At 42.0% G+C, this 16,716-nt stretch overlaps 1 protein-coding gene across 1 annotated transcript in view; it reads right to left on the bottom strand.

The window, feature by feature from the left end:
• The window catches only part of DTNA (dystrobrevin alpha), a 181,388-nt gene that overhangs the window by 29,474 nt on the left and 135,198 nt on the right, over positions 1-16,716 (bottom strand). The window contains exons 11-13 of the mRNA XM_040632377.1: positions 9,519-9,606; positions 7,288-7,385; positions 3,224-3,337 (exon numbers count right to left, since the gene is read on the bottom strand). Coding sequence (XP_040488311.1) covers positions 3,224-3,337; positions 7,288-7,385; positions 9,519-9,606 — 300 coding nt within the window. The remainder of the gene's footprint in view (positions 1-3,223; positions 3,338-7,287; positions 7,386-9,518; positions 9,607-16,716) is intronic.

Consider the following 16,716-nt stretch of genomic DNA (forward strand, 5'->3'; position numbering starts at 1 on the left):
ATTTATTTATTTATTTATTTATTTATTTATTTATTTGAGAGAGACAGCCAGCGAGAGAGGGAACACAAGCAGGGGGAGTGGGAGAGGAAGAACCAGGCTCCCAGTGGAGGAGCCTGATGTGGGGCTCGATCCCGGAACGCCGGGATCACGCCCTGAGCCGAAGGCAGACGCTTAACGACTGCGCCACCCAGGCGCCACCCAGGTGCCCCCCCCCCTGCTACTCTTAATCCCCATTCCCTATGTATTCATATTTCATACTTCAACTCAAACAATCCTTCTTCATGGTAGCCTTTTCTGACCACAGTGAAGGGCGGCTTTGATAATTATGTCTCTATTTAAAAGTAAGATCCCTTATAGCACTTATCTCAGTTTATAATTATCTTCCTATTTGTGCGGTTATTTGCTTTATGTCATTTTCCTACTGGACCACACATTCTGCAAGAAAAGGACAGTATCTTTTTCAACTCAATTCTGGGCATACTGCATTTTAGAAATATTTGCTGAATGGAGTAAATGGATAATAAAACGAGGAAAGATAAATCTGATAGCAGTGTAGATGGACCAGAGGCCAGGAATCAATTGAGTAATAACAGTCCAACAGGGGATCATTAAGACCCAAGAAGAGGAGATGGAATCCACACGTACTACTCACTGTGTGGGATCTTGGGCAAATTATTTAGCTTCTGTGAATCTGTTTCTATACCTATAAAAAGAGTATAGTAATAGTGTCCATCTCCCAGCTTTGTTACAGCAATTACCTGGGACAGTGTATAAAGAGCTTTAGTGCATAGGAAGTGTCAGATTAGTACGCAGAAATGCCCATCATCTAATCCCATTCAGTTGCCAGATCTGGGTTGCAAACCTGGCTCTCAGCTCTCGTGTGGTTAATGTGAAAATGGAAATGTGATTATTTAGAAAGGTCATAGTGCTTTTAAGATAAAAATAAACTATGTGTTCGTGAAAAGCAGAGCTCTGCTCCTTTGTTCCCTCGCCTGTTCCCCAGCTGGAAGAAATTTCTTGTCTTGGTTTCTCAAGAAGAGACCCAGGCAGGCTGTGATGGACAGAGAAGATCTGTATCAGTGAGTTCCCATGGCTGCTTCAAATGGCCACCCCTCCGTGTGAACTAAGGCCAAATTAACTGTGCAAGAGGCCATTGTTTTGGAGTCTGAAACATCTAAAGAATTAAAGTCAGAATACCCAAAGGAGGTCTCTTAACCTGGGATGTCAGGGTATCCGTGAAATCCCCAAATTGTGCAAGTGCTTAGCATGGAATCAGTGGCTTATAATTATCTAGAGAAATATCCAGGTAGAAGAAATGTGTGGAATATGGAGACAGGCAGGCAAATCCAATGGGATTTAGGTGTTTCGGGCCTCAGGCCTCTAGCCTCAGGTATGGGCCATCGGCTGACAGTGAGCACCCACAATACTGAAGTTTCTCACAGAGCCAGACTCCTTAGCATAGGCTTGGGCTTGGCTGAGTGCCCACCAGGCAGGGCCAGGAGGGCGGTTGGAATTATCAGTGTATTCCAAGATAGCAACATCAAGGAGGGAAGAAGTATCAGTTGGAAAACTATCATTAGTGACCAAGGCACATCGAGGTACCTTCCCAGACTGTATCATCCAAATGGAACCAAAGACTTTTGAAAGCAAATGCTAAGGAGGGGATCTGATGAAAACATTTATGAAAAATTCCTAGTCATCATGCCTCCAACAGAGAATGGGACAATCAACGGAAGAGGTATGAAGAACATTTCAGGCAGAGACAAGGTACCTTGATGTGTAGATGAATGATTACTCCATTTCTAAGTTGGTTTATTCAGGTATATTTCTGTGTATGTTAGGCTTGCAACTTGCGAGCCCGGAGGGCCTACATAATCGTATTAGGCAAAAATTCTTTCAAGCAGGCATTTACTTTTATATGCCTTTGAGGAGGATGATATGAAATATCACTTTTTCCTTCTTTCCATGTTGATCTCTTCTGGGAGATGGTTTAGTAGGATGTGCAAGGATTTCTAATACATCTCCCTGAAGGTAAGACCAGAGATGGTATCATTTGAAAAGGAAGAATTTCTCATTCTTCCATTAAATTATTTTGTTATTTGAAAGTATGACATGATTTCTTCACCTCCCACGGGTCGCAGCTTCCATAGCCCTCCTTTCTATAACTCAGGCCTTTGGTGGCTCTGCCGTCTAGCCAGGTGCACGGGCCTGGGGAGAGCGAGCCTGGGCCTCGCTGAGAGCAGGCCGCGCCTGCCGGCCGCGGTACCCAGATGTTAACATGTCTGAAGAGCAGGGCTGGGATGGAACCCCCAGAAACGTCCATGGTAAAATCCACACAGAGCCATACACAACCTGTTTTTATGTAGTTGTTTGTATGGAAGAAGTGAACGGCACTCGAATTCTGACACGGTTTCTGAGAAGAGGCTTCTGTACTTCCTATAAAAAGTACGCCTCAGACTTCGGTAAACCTGGAATGTCCTCGGCACCCGCAAAGGAACATGGAAAGAAGTCAGACTTGCTAACTAAGCGCCTCGTGAAATACGCCATTTCTAAGAGGCAAACGGCACCCATCCCTCGGCCCCCGGGCACGGTGGGAGGCGCGGGGGCCCTCGGCGGCTGTCTACCTTTCTGCCTGGGGGAAGGGCGCGGAAATTCAGGGGTGGAACCAGATGACCTTCTAAAGTCCTTTCAATTTCACGTGTTTTATGGTGCCAGACCAGATGTCGCCAGGCGTTTTAATTCATCTGCAGAGCAAGAAGGTATGAAGTCTGTTTTTTAAGGTCTGCACGTAAAGCCATTACAGACCGAGATTTAGAGAAAATCAGACTCCTGTTTACGGCTTATCGGTCAATTTTTAAGTGTAAAAACCTGTGATATTTATTTAGCTGTTTCTGTGTTTGTTTTGTTGACCACTTGTATCATAAACACGTTGTCGACACTGCAAATAACGAGAAAGAGTGGAGTTCGCACTTTTTCCGGCGAGAGATTTTGTTTCTAAAGAGCGCTGCTTGCCCTTCTCTGTGTCGAATGAAAGAATAAAATATAAACAGCGTCTCCTTGAAACCCCCAAATACCAGCCACTGGGGACGTGCTATTAAAAGAAAAAGCACACATGTGTCAGCAGCTATGGTGGCTCAGGACTGTCTTCTGGTGAGACGCCGCCGGACTGTTTTGAAGGTCCCCGTCACTTGCACTCCCGACAGGCCTCGGGCCCCGCTCTTACCTGAGGAGCCGGAGTTCCGCCAGCAGAGTGGGGTTCTGCTGGGCCTTCTCTGGGGTGGGCTGAGAAGCTTGTTCATGCTCTAGCCGCAGCCGCTGGATCTCCTGTAAGATTTCTCTTGGGAGAGAGGAAGAAGGTAAGAACCGAGGGTCAGTCCACGTCCAGGATATCCGGGATACTAACAACCGGGCCGGGTCATCCGGGTTTCAGAGCGGATGCCAGCCTCGCTAACCATGTTTACGAGCTATTGGCTGGGGCAAGGGGGGCCCCGATGGCCGATCTCCAGCTCCAGCACGTTCCGAGTGCACATGGGGGTGGAGCCTTCAAGCTGAGGGTTCTCGCCAGGACCTAATCACCTCTCTCGTAAGTAATATAATGCTGTGGTAATGTGTTCAACTCTGAAAAGTGCGCTGCTTCGGAGCAAAAATGTGCCTTCCGATTACTGGTGATCACAGTCGGACAGCATGAAGTCCTTGCAGCTACCAAGGAAGAGGTGCTTGGGGGGAAAATAAGGATAAATGGTGTTCATTTCACAAAACTAAATAACCCCATTCTCTCACCAGGAATGAGATTCCTCTCACTGAATTTATCTGAGAAGCCCCCCGTTAGGCAAAATTCGTTTTCTTTTTCTTAGCATTTTCGGCCTTAACAATGGATCTCAATGAGGGTAGCCTTTGAGGGGAAGTGCTTTTAAAAGGATTCACTGTAATTGAGTGTGTTACATAAGAGTGTTATCGGCGTGACCTCTGTCCGGGGTGAGATGTGTCAGTCTATTATTGATGTTGGAGCCCGGGCTGCCCCGCGCTGAAGTGAACATTAGGCCGGCCATAAAGGATAGGTGACCTGTGCAAGGCAAATTACCCCTAAGTGAGTTAGAAGCATTAAGCAAGGTTACAAGTCACGTATTCCTGGAGGAGGGGTCAGTCTCCCACCCAGCAAAATGCACAAGAGACAGACAATAAGAACAAAGCAGCAAGGAGTGGAAGGTGAACTTGGTGAGCGAGGGGGATGGCTTTCCATCTGAAGGGCTGATTTACAACTGCTTGCTTCATAAACACAGCAGAGTTAAGAAGCCAATCATCAGTCAATAATTGACTCTCGTGGGTACAGTGAGAAGATTGAACTAAAATTCAGTGTTTTCCCACCTTTTTCTGTCCCCCTTGGTGTTCCATGGTGGAAACCTTTCTTTAAGAGAAATTTTCTATGGAAAGTCAATGCATCATCAAATGATTAAAAGGGAGTTGCTCTGATGAAAGAAAGGGTGGGCCCTGAGCTGCAAGCCCTTCCTCCCCCCTCTTCGGGCACCACAGAGCCCCCGGGGTTTACAGAGCTCAGCCTGAAAATCAGTAAGCTGGGATTTCAAAGATCTCCTCCAGGGCTAATATCCTGATATTCTATGACTCCCTCTAGTTCTCCTTGTTGGTTCCAAGGACGAAACCACGATGAAGCATTTAGCCTAAGGAAGAAAAAGAGAGAAGCAGCTCTGATAAGGAAAATAATGGTAAGATATGTAAAGAGCATTGAGTACTTAGTCTCTACCCAGGAAGGATGCTCTCTTCTTTCATCTTATTTTATTTAATCCTCATACAAATCATTTTATATGTGGGTACTACTATTATCTGTCTCATGAATAAGGAAATCAAAGCACAGGCCAGTTAAATGACTCCCCCAAGTTCAAAAACAAATAGGTGGTAGGAGTGATTTGAACTCAGGCTGCTTGGCTCCAAAGCTTGTCTATATCTGACTCCCTCCGTCTTTGGTACTTGCTCTGACAGGTGTAGCCTATGCAGGCTGTGACTTATGCATCATAATATGAAGAGTCCTGCTACTCCTAGCACCAATTCCAACTGGCTCCTCCCAATGAGGAAGCATTATCTTCTAAGATCCTTGTGAAATGTCCACTACCTAGGGTAGTCATAAAGTGAAGTGAGGAACTCTATCCTTCCCTGAAGCTCAGAGATCTGATTAGTGGGTTAATTGTCACCTTGGAGACCACGGGATCCCTGGGGTGAATTCCCATGGTGCAGGAGTGGGACCTGGATAAGTTTCTGGGATGTGGTTCTGGGGTCTTTGGAGGGCATGAGGCTGCTGGTTTAGAGAAATGTGTTCAGGATGGACTAGATGCTCTTCAGACGTGGGGTGGGGAACTCTATGGGCCATGAAAGCACTAAGGGACAGGATGAACTTCTCTTTCTGCCATCTGTTCTCACTCCTATTTCTTTATTCTCTCTCTGGTCCTAAAACATGCATTCAGAGAGTATAAAATCCAGAAACACCTTGGAAACAAGCAATAAGAGTGGTAGCCCAGGACAACCAGAACCATTAGAACATTCATGGTGCTTCTTGTTGATTTTGGAATCCCACATAGAGGCAGATATTCCTGCCTGGGGTATTTCCTTAAGGGAAGTCCTGATTTCTCCTCATGCTGAGTGGAGCAGAGGATTGGAAGGGAAAATAAAGTGCTTTGGAGAGGTGGGAAAGCAGGTGAACACTGCAACCAAAATAAGGTATTTGTGGGCTTGCGAGTTTTCACTTTAGTTTTTCTTTCCCTCTAAGAACATGAAAATGTGCCAACCAAGTTTGTACCTTCCTTTAAATTTTTGTCCATAGAACTTTATTATTTTTTAAGATTTTATTTATTTGATAGAGAAGGAGAGCACAAGCAGGGGGAGCGGCAGAGGCAGAGGGAGCCCGATGTGGGGCTCAATCCCAGGACCCTGGGATCATGACCTGAGCTGAAGACAGATGCTTAACCCACTGAGCTACCCAGGCACCCCTGTCCATAGAACTTTACAAAAAATACTTTGACCATTTATCCTGAAATTTTCAGGTCAAACTCTATAGGCAAGAAACTACGATCCTAACCGTGTCCTCTATTCAGTTTGATCTCAGAGGTGACATCAGTGTCTAAGAATGGGATTCAGTGGTAAGACATTTTGGTGTTCTTCTAAGAAATACAGAATGTACAAGTTGCTCCCATGTTGGACGTACTCAGTATGGAGTTTGGGATCTAACTCCTCTATTTATTATTTTCTTACTCAGTATTTATTTACTGCGCTTCTACAACTTCCTAACCATGGTTCTGGAATCCAGGGGCCATTTGGCACGGCCTCTGGTCTGAAAGAACTTCCACTACAGTCAGGAAAGAGAGACAATATGCAAGGAAGACAACACATAGATGCAATTGTTTCCGACAGTGATGTCATACACACACACACACACAGACACGCACACAGAGCTGTGATAGCGGTTTCTGGCGTAGGGGGTCAGGGGCAAAATCAGACAGGCAGTCTTGTGAGCAGAGACCTGAATGATGAGAAGGGCCCATCCATGGAGAGACCGGAAGGAAGAGCTGTCTAAGCTGACAGAACAATGAGTGCAGAGGCTGTAAATAATGAGCAGGGTTTGCTGAGGCTGGAAAGCTGGGTAGGACTCAGACCCAGTCAGACCTTGCAGACCATGGTAAGAGGGGTGGGTTTTAGTCAGAGTGTGACAGAAACTCATCAGAGGGTTTTGAACAGAAAATAACCTGGTATGACTTGTGTTTTACACAGTGACGGGTTGGGTTGGTGGTAATGGCGGAAATGGAGTGGGCGGTTTGGGGTATGTTGTTGCGATCAGCTGTGAGTCCGTCTGTTGAATAAAGAAAAGCCTGCTGATGGACTGGACCTCTGGGTGTTTGGCTTGAGCAACTGGGGGCCAGTAGTGTCAGTCCACATGCCTCTTTTGGCCCGGGGTCCTTACAAGGACCCTCCCTTACAAGGACCTCCATTTGTCTCCCGGTGGCCATGAGTTAGCTTCTTAACAAAAGTCGGTACAAGGGAAATGAGGCTGTCTAGAGAGAAAGCAGTGATTGCACTGGGATCTCAGGACTGTCTTGTCTCATGAAGCTTTCGAAGATCTACAATCTAAAGACCTGCTTCTCTGAAGCCCACATCACTGACGAAAGGTGTCATCCTTTAAATAAGCACCCAGCTGAAACACCTGGATATTTTAAAGCGCTAACTGCAAGCTTTCCGCGAGCACACACTCCGATGCAAAGCGCCAGGGTGTCTAACAAGCCTTACCTGTTCTTGTTCTCGAGCTCTGCGATCAGTTGCCTCTGCTGCTTGTTTGCATCGATGGTGAAGGAGATGTCAGGCGCACTCCGCGGCTGAGTCGGTTGCTGCAAAGCCAACACGTGGTTGACGCTACTTAACATTGGGAATGGAAACCGTGTGTGCTCGAGAAGACAGGGAGCATGAGATAGGCAGACGTGAAAGAAAAAATTATTTCTATCAAAACACGAAAAGCAAATACATGACATTGCCATTCATCTCCTAAGGACCAACTTTTTTATGAATCTGGAGGATACCAGAACAGGATTCTTTGGCAAAGAATAGACAAATAAATAGACAAAACACAGAAGAAATCATTTTGTAATTTTCTTCTTCTTTTTTTTTAATGCTTTTTAAAACTTTTTTTAAAAAAGAGTTTTATTTATGTATTTGAAAGCGTGCGAGAGAGAGAGAGAGAGAGAGAGAGAGGTGGGGAGGGGCAGAGGGAGAGAGAGAGAGAGAATCCCAAGCATACTCTGTGCTGAGCGCAGAGCCCAACATGGGGCTTGATCTCATGACTCTGAGATCAGGACCTGAGCTGAAATCAAGAGTTATGGAGCCCTATGCATGGCTCAGTGTCATGACCCTGAGATCATGCCCTGAGCCAAAATCAAGATTCTGATGCCCAACCGACTGAGCCACCCAGGAGCCCCTGTTTTGTAGCTTTCTGACTTAAAGTTTTTGGGATCTATTTCATTCTTGCTGTGCTGTCTCCATTGTGACAATTCTGTCAATACAGATGGGTGTAAAAAATACTTCCCTGTTGAGACACCTCTCTAGAATTACTGTCCAGTCACTGTAATTTACAATGAAAAATTTCATAGTTTTAAAACCATAGTTACTAGGATTTTCTTTTCTTCCTCTTTTGGTCAATATACTTTAAGCATTTCTTTATCCATATATGTAATTTACATTGATGGATATACACATCCTTCCTCCACATTCATGCCATACCACTCATCATTCCGGGTCATGCAGCCAGCTTTAACAACTGGTGTATATACAGTCATAGCTTTTGCCATATATATATATATATATACACACACATGGACACACACACAAATTAATCTTAACAAATTATATACATAGATATATATACAAATTAACCCCTGACTAAATACACCTATACATAAAAGTATTGTATATGATTATATATACATATACATATATATGTATTTATATATGCATTTTTGTTGTAAAATCAAAGTAGTGTTTTATTAAACAAGTTCTTTTACAAAATGCAAACATTTTAATTGTAAGAGAATTTTTTATAATAAGGATGGACTGATTTTCAGATTTCCAAATAAGAGTCAACTTTTACCTATGTATGCACATTTACATAGGTATATTCATGAAATCACACACTGTATTTAAATATATGCATATATTTAAGTCGGGTTTATTTAATGAAGGTGTAATTTGTCATTGTTTTATAAAAGCAGGGTCAGATTATGTATAGTTCCCTGCCCCTTGCTTTCCTTGCTCTACAGTACATTGTTGAAATTCCTCAATTGATTTTTAAACAAATTTTAAAAATCACAATCAATCTTTCCACTAAAGAAGGCCAAGTTTTAAAATTGGCACTGATTGACTAAGGCCAGAAAGACATGGAAAACCTCAGCCTGCTTTTTAATGTCCAGATACATGACTGTAGGAAAGGTTAAGCTTGGTAAAATGTCTGGCTTTTATAAAGCTTTTCTATGATTTTTAATTAGCATTTCTTTTAACGAAGAAATGATCTGTGTTGCTAATGAAGAGATTTGAGGTCCTAGGTTTTATGTCCTAAACGGCTTCCTGTAGCTAAGTCTGGCAGATGGCAGCTTTGACCTGTGATCCAGGTTTTCCCTCTGATTTCATTATGTAATTTTTGGTTTCTCTTATCTATTACATATTGATAAAAGTAGAAACTTATCTGAGCCAGTTTTGGATCTGAGTTTTTGCTTTGCTCTTTCTACTAACAGATCAGGAATTATCCAGAGAAATCAGGGGTTAGGCTGGTGCAGCAATGTCGTAACTGAATATCGAAGCTACGATTTCTGCCTACCAGAACCCTAGCTGGAGACGGGCAAATGGAAGCAGGGGAAGGCTCGTGTTTAGGTCCTGCAGGTCATCCTGTAACACCGCCTCAGCCCTGTGGTCGTGGCACCCACCAGCAAGATAACAGGGAACACGAATGACAGCCCCTCACTCAAACTACTTACAGACGAAGTGGACTCTGCTGCCAGTCTTGCCGCGTACCTGGCGATCAGCCTGTGTTCTTCATCAAGCCGGTTTGAACTCTCAAGCATACTATTGAGAACAGAGCAAGGAGACTGTTAGGCAATGAGAGAGATTGATGTGTTCCTGTCACTGCCAGGGGGGTTTGCTATTTCAATTTTTCGGTGCAAAAATTTGAAAGCTATACAAAACCCTGTTAGGTTAATGATCTCAGACTTGGATTCATGACATGATCTAATATGTGGCCAGAAAGTTTCATTAATAAATCCTGTCTTCAGTCGATTCAATGTCTTACTAAGAAAATTCCAAAGAAGAGTGACTTTTCTCATCAACATGTGTGATAAAAGAATATTTTCTCTTTAATTTTATTGCCTGTAACATTTTTATTTATATATCCAAAAATATGGAAGCAAGACACAACCCTCCCCCCACCAATTGTGGGGCGCCTGGGTGGCTCAGTTGGTTAAGAGTCCAACTCTTGATCTCAGCTCAGGTCTTGACCTCAGAGTTCTGAGTCAGCCCCACATTGGGTTCTACATCCAGCATGGAGCCTACATGACGACAACAACAACAACAACAACAACAACAACACAATTGTGGTCAGCCTGCAGTGATCACCACCTCCTGGCATTTACATTTGTGTGTAATCTTCCTTTGGTATGGGCTGGGCTTACTGGCTTGCTTTTAATGAATAGACTAGAGTAGAAATAATGGAATTTCACTTCCAAGATTAGTCTATAAAGAAGACCATGGTTTCCATCTTGAGCATGGTTTCTCTCTCTTGAGCTCATTTGGATTCCTTGCTCTTTGGGAAGCTAGCTGCCATGTCATAAGGCAGCCCGTGGACAGGCCCATGTGATAGGGAACTGAAGCTAGCCAATAATAACTTTGTGAATGAAAGCTCACAGGTAGAGCCTTTAGGTAAGATAGCAGCCCCAGTCAACAGCTTGATGGCAACCTCATGAAAATGCTTGAGCCACAGGCACCTAGCTGGATTCCTGACCCACTGTGGGATAGTAAATGTTTGTTCCTTTAAGCTGCTGAGCTTTTGGATAATTTGTCATGTGGCAATAGATAACTAATACAAATTGTTATCTATAATATTCCTGTTCAGGTAACTTGCCATTTTATATCTACTTCTAGAAAAATGGAATTATAGCAATGGTTTCTAATGACATTAATGGGAATTGTTTATTGTCTCGTATAATTATAGAAATTGTTCATACTAGAATAAGAATGATCTGAGTCCCTAAAAAACTAAAGCAAATAGAAGCATTATCAACTCTTCCAAATTTCAGAAGGCCCTTCATTCAAGACTAAGTTTTGCATGCCATTAAAACAATTCTATGAAACATACCAGTAACATCATTTTTGTTAACAGACTAGTTGATTATAGTTTAGTTTATCAGTTATTATGGTGAGTATTGGGTCAGAATCAAGATTAGAAACTAGTTTCTCTCATCCCTAAATATATTCTCCTCCATTTATTTTTCCTACCTGTTATTATTAAGCCTGTTTCTTAAAGAAAAAAAAAATCAATATTCATGATTATACCCTGAAAGTAATACATTTCTATGTCAATATTAAGGTTGTAAGAATTATCCATTGCAAAGACTGGAATCCATATAGAGTAATATACACTTATTTTATTTATATGTGTATTTACATATAAAGTAAATATGCAACATGGTCCTTTAACCTTTGTTGTAAAGTGAGAAGATGAGTGAAAATCATTCTGTGCTTCCAGAATATTAGCTGTGTCACTTCCAGACAGCTCTTCCCTGGCTGGCTGAATCCATTACTGCAACATTTTTTCTTGTCATTCAGAAAACATTCCTGTCTTCATCATCTCTTCCCCAGTTTATACTCCTCACATGTATAAACCATACCTGTTTTGATCCTGAATACTTCTACTCTAGATTTAGCCCTTTTCTCTGGGCTACAATAACTACCTAGAATATTCCTGAATATCTACATTTACTAAGTCACTTCTCCATCCTCAGAAAAAGTCTTCTCTTCCCTTTTGTCCATATGAGATAATGCATGTAGAACACTTCAAGTTAGTATGAGGCCTGGAACACATTAAGTGCTCAAACTCACCTAATTATTGTTATTTTGCCTCTTAAGTAACCTGCTCAAATTCATTAATGATTCATGTCTCCTTCAAAATGTCATCTCCCATCCAACAACCATCAGAGTAGGGCTTCTCAAACTTCAGTGTATATACTTATCGCTTAGGGATCTTGTAAAAAATGTAGTCTCTCATCTGTAGTTGGGGGGGTAGTTGTGGGCGGTGGAACCTGAGAATCTGCATTCCTAAGGAAGCTTCCAAGATATGTTGACACTGCTCGTCTAAGGACAACCTTGAGTGACAAGGATCTAGACGATCTTGAAAATAAAATGGAAAATCTAAACACATGAAATAAACCCCAAACGATACAAGAAATAATATGAGTATTTAACTGATATCCATATAGCATGTATGATATGTTATAAACATTCCTTAACACACAAAATTCTAAGTTTCCAGGTTCACATATGTGTGGTACCAGTCCCCATCGATTGAGATTCCAATCAGCATATGAAAGACTTGGAGTAAGAAAATAACTGTAATAGCAAAAGGAGTTAGTTCTGGAGAACCGATGCTTTAAAGCAGATGCTTGTCTCTAGAACACAATGTCTGCCCTTTGTAGTGGTTAAAAATAATAACTGAATTTCTTGTTATAGCTTTAATAAAAAAAGTTACACACTCTTCCCTTTAAACATAAAACTACTCCACAAAGAAATAATTTAATTTGATTTTAATATGTTTATCATTTCTGGCTGGTATTAGAAATAATATGCCTAATTCAGCACAGTTTGTGTAGACAACAGGGCCCATTGCTCTAAGCCCAGGGCAATGATCCGTTTGCCAGAAAGTGACTTTGTCAAAAACATTTGTGAGTGTTTTCATAAATAAATAATAAAAAAACCTTGATAAAAACCCCCATGATAAAAGTGTCTTTTATCATGAATGACCAGCAAGTATAAATAATGTAAAGGTTACATAAAAAAAGCCTCTTGGAGATGTAAGACGTGAAGTTATGGGATCCTGTCTAGTAAGCTATAACTCATACCTCCGTGCCTCTCCTCCCCCAGTGCTGAGTGAATGAGGGGTGGAGTGATATATTACCCCTTTGTGCACACAAACGATTTATGAGTCCACATGTGCCATTTCAGTATGTTCAAATTATACAAGGGTGAATGAGGCATTCCTCTGATAAATTCCATTATTTCAAGACTTCAATTACAAATAGTTGAAAATGAATGGCCAATAATCCCTAAATCATTAAAGAAATACCGATTCCAACACGTTCTCCATCTCTGGCTATTCATTTCAAGACTTTATAATCAGTAATCTTGCTACAAGACCATGATGAATTAAAAAGTGGCTGCTGTGTAGACTGCATTTCAGAGCAGGGAAATCTATTATTTTGAAAGCTCTCCACTTCCTACCTTAAATGCATGGCCAGTGTGTGTTGCTAGCGATTTCAAAATGGCATTCTAGGAAACTCAAGTGGCCTCGGCTGAGGTAGGGCTTACTAAACTGTGATTTAGCAAAAGATTTCTGGGAACCTAGGGTATGTTCATGTTTCTTTGGTTTCTCTGTGAGCCTGTTCTGACTTCCCAGTTGGGACAGTCCAGCAAATAATAATGTGGTCCAAAGGGCAGCAGAAATACTTCCATGTTTTCTCTTAGTATTTTTCCATTTGTCTGAATGGGTGAAAGGAATTTTATCAGTAGAGATTTATTTTTAAGGTCATGAGGCCTCCTGTACTCTTCTATTAAAATGCAAACAGCAGAAAGGAGGATTATTGCCTGAGAAGGCATTGCTAGTTGCACTGAATTGGAGGATTACTTTATCAGGTTATTTCCTAGCTGTTGCAGTTGGTTGAGAGCAAAATGCTCTGGCAATGGAACCTGTTCAGGCCTCCTTCAGGAGTCAGTGAGCAGAAGCGAGTCAGGGCGGAAAGGAGCAAAGGGATTCTGGGGGCCAGGACGTGATTTTATGGGACTGAAGAATGGGGGGGGGGGAAATGAACTAACACTCAAAGCTTCAACTGTTGGCTCTTGAATGACTGGATTAAAAGGAAAAGACAGGAAATCATGAAATGGCAATCTTCCTGGATAATAATAATAAAATTTACCACGATAATGGCATCTCTGTAGGGAGGCCTTCAAAACCTTTATTGAGACCCCGACTTTACCAGCTCACTATGTTATAACCCCAAGGCCATGCATTCTACCTTCTTCAAACTTGAAAATTCCTCATATTTCTAGAATTCTATCTAAGGAAATCGCTTTCTCAGAAGTCTAGTTATAAATTTTTAAAAAATGTTTTATTTATTTGAGAGAGAGAGAAAGCACACAAGCAGGGGGGAAGAGCAGAGGGAGAGGGAGAAGCAGATTCCCCTGCTGAGTAGAGTCTGACCCAGGACCCTGGGATCATGACTTGAGCTGAAGGCAGATGCTTAACCGACTGAGCCAACCAGGAGCCCCAGAAGTCTAGTTTTATAACTAAAACTCCTAAACATTGTACAGAAGAAAAGGAGTAGTATTAATAAGGAATTGAAAATTCATATAAATAAGAGACACCTTCAGCGAGTGTAGGTAATAATTTCTTTTTTCTTTCAACAGGTTGTAATACATTTACATTTTCTAAATTAACTTTTATTGAAAAGGGTCAAATTTTAGCCTACACATTAAAATGTTAAAGGCATTTAATTTGGTGGATTTAGTGGTGAAGTGGGTCATAGATTGAATTGTGTCTTCCCCCAAATTCATGTGTTGAAGACCTAAACCCCAATACCTCAGAATACCTCTATATTTGGAGATAGGGTTTTGAAGAGGTAATTAAGGTCAAATGAGTGGTAAGGGTGGGGCCCTAAGCCAACATGACTGGCGTCCTTATAAGAAGCAGAACAGAAGTAGGGATGTTTGCGCACAGAGGAAAGGCCACATGAGAACAAAGCAAGAAGGTGGCCGTCTGCAGGCCAGGGAGAGTGACCTTAGGAGAAATCAGCCCTGCTGGCACCTTGGTCTTGGACTTTCAGCATCCAGCACGGTGAGAAAATAAACTTCTGTTGTCTAGGATACAGTCTGTGGCATGTCGTTATAGCAGCCCTGACAAACTAATACGAAGTGGAAGAGATCAGAGAACATCCAAATAAAAAAAAAATTCTGTCCCAATATCACTTTTAGTTTATTTCTTTTCTTTTCTTTTCTTTTTTATTTTTTTAAAGATTATTTATTTATTTATTTGACGGAGATAGAGACAGCCAGCGAGAGAGGGAACACAAGCAGGGGGAGTGGGAGAGGAAGAAGCAGGCTCCCAGCAGAGGAGCCTGATGTGGGGCTCGATCCCATAACGCCGGGACCACGCCCTGAGCTGAAGGCAGACGCTTAACCGCTGTGCCACCCAGGCGCCCCTATTTTATTTTATTTTTTGCCCCCATCAGTTGCTTTCCCCATGTCAGTGAATTGCTGAAGCTTGTCTTTATCCAGGTTTACCACCGCTCTCTATGTAAAGCTTAATACTTTACTTTTTCATCTACTTTATACTCCTACACTAAATGTTTAACCTAAGGGCTAATTTACAATAGGTGATTTTTTTAAGTAGTAAAAAAATATTTATTTTATTAGTAAAAAGATTTTCTGAGAATTTTGTTTAGGGTGAGAGGGAATTTTATATCTATAGCACCATCAATATCCCATGACATCAACAGATAGTTATTGTGTACCTACTGTGTACCAGGCACTGTGCTAGGTGCCAGAGCTATTATGGTAATGAACAAGTTCGAGAAGCTCCCTGCCCTACAGAGAAGGCAGCTGGTAAACTAATCAACCAGCCAACTGACCAACTAAGGATTACATGGTTATGGTAAGAATGAAATAAACAGTATGATAGAGGCTAGTATGGGAGACCTACCTGAGGAGATGCCTTTCATCTGAGTTTGGAAGCCAGAGAAGCAGCCTTCACATACATGTAAAGGGAACCAGTGCACATGTGTGTGGCCGGAGAGGACAAGGGTAAAGTGGGAAAAATGTTCTTGGCATAGGGAAGAGCTAGTATCATGGTCTTGAGGCAGTTTTAGGAATTGTTTTTAGGGCTATTTAAAGTGGATGCTGCTAAGTACTGGGATTGAGTGGGAGAAGCCCGTGAGGCTGGGGCTGGATCGTGCACAGGCTTGTAGGCCATGGCAAAGGGTCTGGGTTGTAAACCAAGTGCAACGGGAATCTACTGAAGGGTTTTAAGCAGGCAGCCGATAAAAATTTAGACCTCATATATGAAACCTAGAACCAGCATCAAATATATAATTTCCTGTACTTGAGAAAAACATAGGCAGAACAAATTTTAACCCATTTATATGTGATCAGGGGTCTAATAACTAAGTGACAGTAATTGATCATGACATTAATGGTAGCTTTTAACTGCACTCTCTCCCTCCCTTACACAGGGGGTCTTTTCAGAGCTGAGAGTAATATGCCAGAAGCTTGTGAATATGGTAAGTATCAAGGATATATTTATGGGTAGAGTTGGAAGTTCTGGGCTGGTTTCCGATCTTTTTAGTCTGCCTGCCACAGTTGGTTCCTATAAACCACTAGCAAGCCCAGCACTTGACGAGCTTTAGGGACAGGCAGAAAAGCCCTCACCGTGTTACATCTTGATACCCCTTCTCCCCCATTGGAGAAGGTGGTTGAAAACCATGAAGGCTTTTAAAACTTCATTGAATTAGGAAGATAGCAGGAATTTTCCCTTGAGCCACAGTGAATTTATTTGGCTTATCTCACATCAGAACTAGCAAGGATACAGAAGTGTTTCTCTAATTTAGCAGTAGACTATTTACAAATGAGTCAGTTTCCCATTGTATTAAGTCCTTAATATGGGGAAAAGTCCTCCACACAGTTAATCAGGAGCACAGATGAATAATTACAAAAACAAATCTTTTAATCAAGAACAGCTATTAGGTTCCTGTTTGCAGACCATCTCATGAAGGGTGCACAGACAGGGAGTCTGAGGAATGGGGTGGAAAATAGATGGGACCCAGCGTCAGAAGACCTGTGTGCAAGTCCTTGCTAGCATGTGACCTTGGATAAGACTCTTAATGTGTCAGAGGTAGCATTTTCTTATCAATGAAATGG

Source organism: Ursus maritimus, unplaced genomic scaffold, assembly GCF_017311325.1.
Source record: "Ursus maritimus isolate PB19 unplaced genomic scaffold, ASM1731132v1 scaffold_18, whole genome shotgun sequence".
NCBI lineage: Eukaryota > Metazoa > Chordata > Mammalia > Carnivora > Ursidae > Ursus > Ursus maritimus.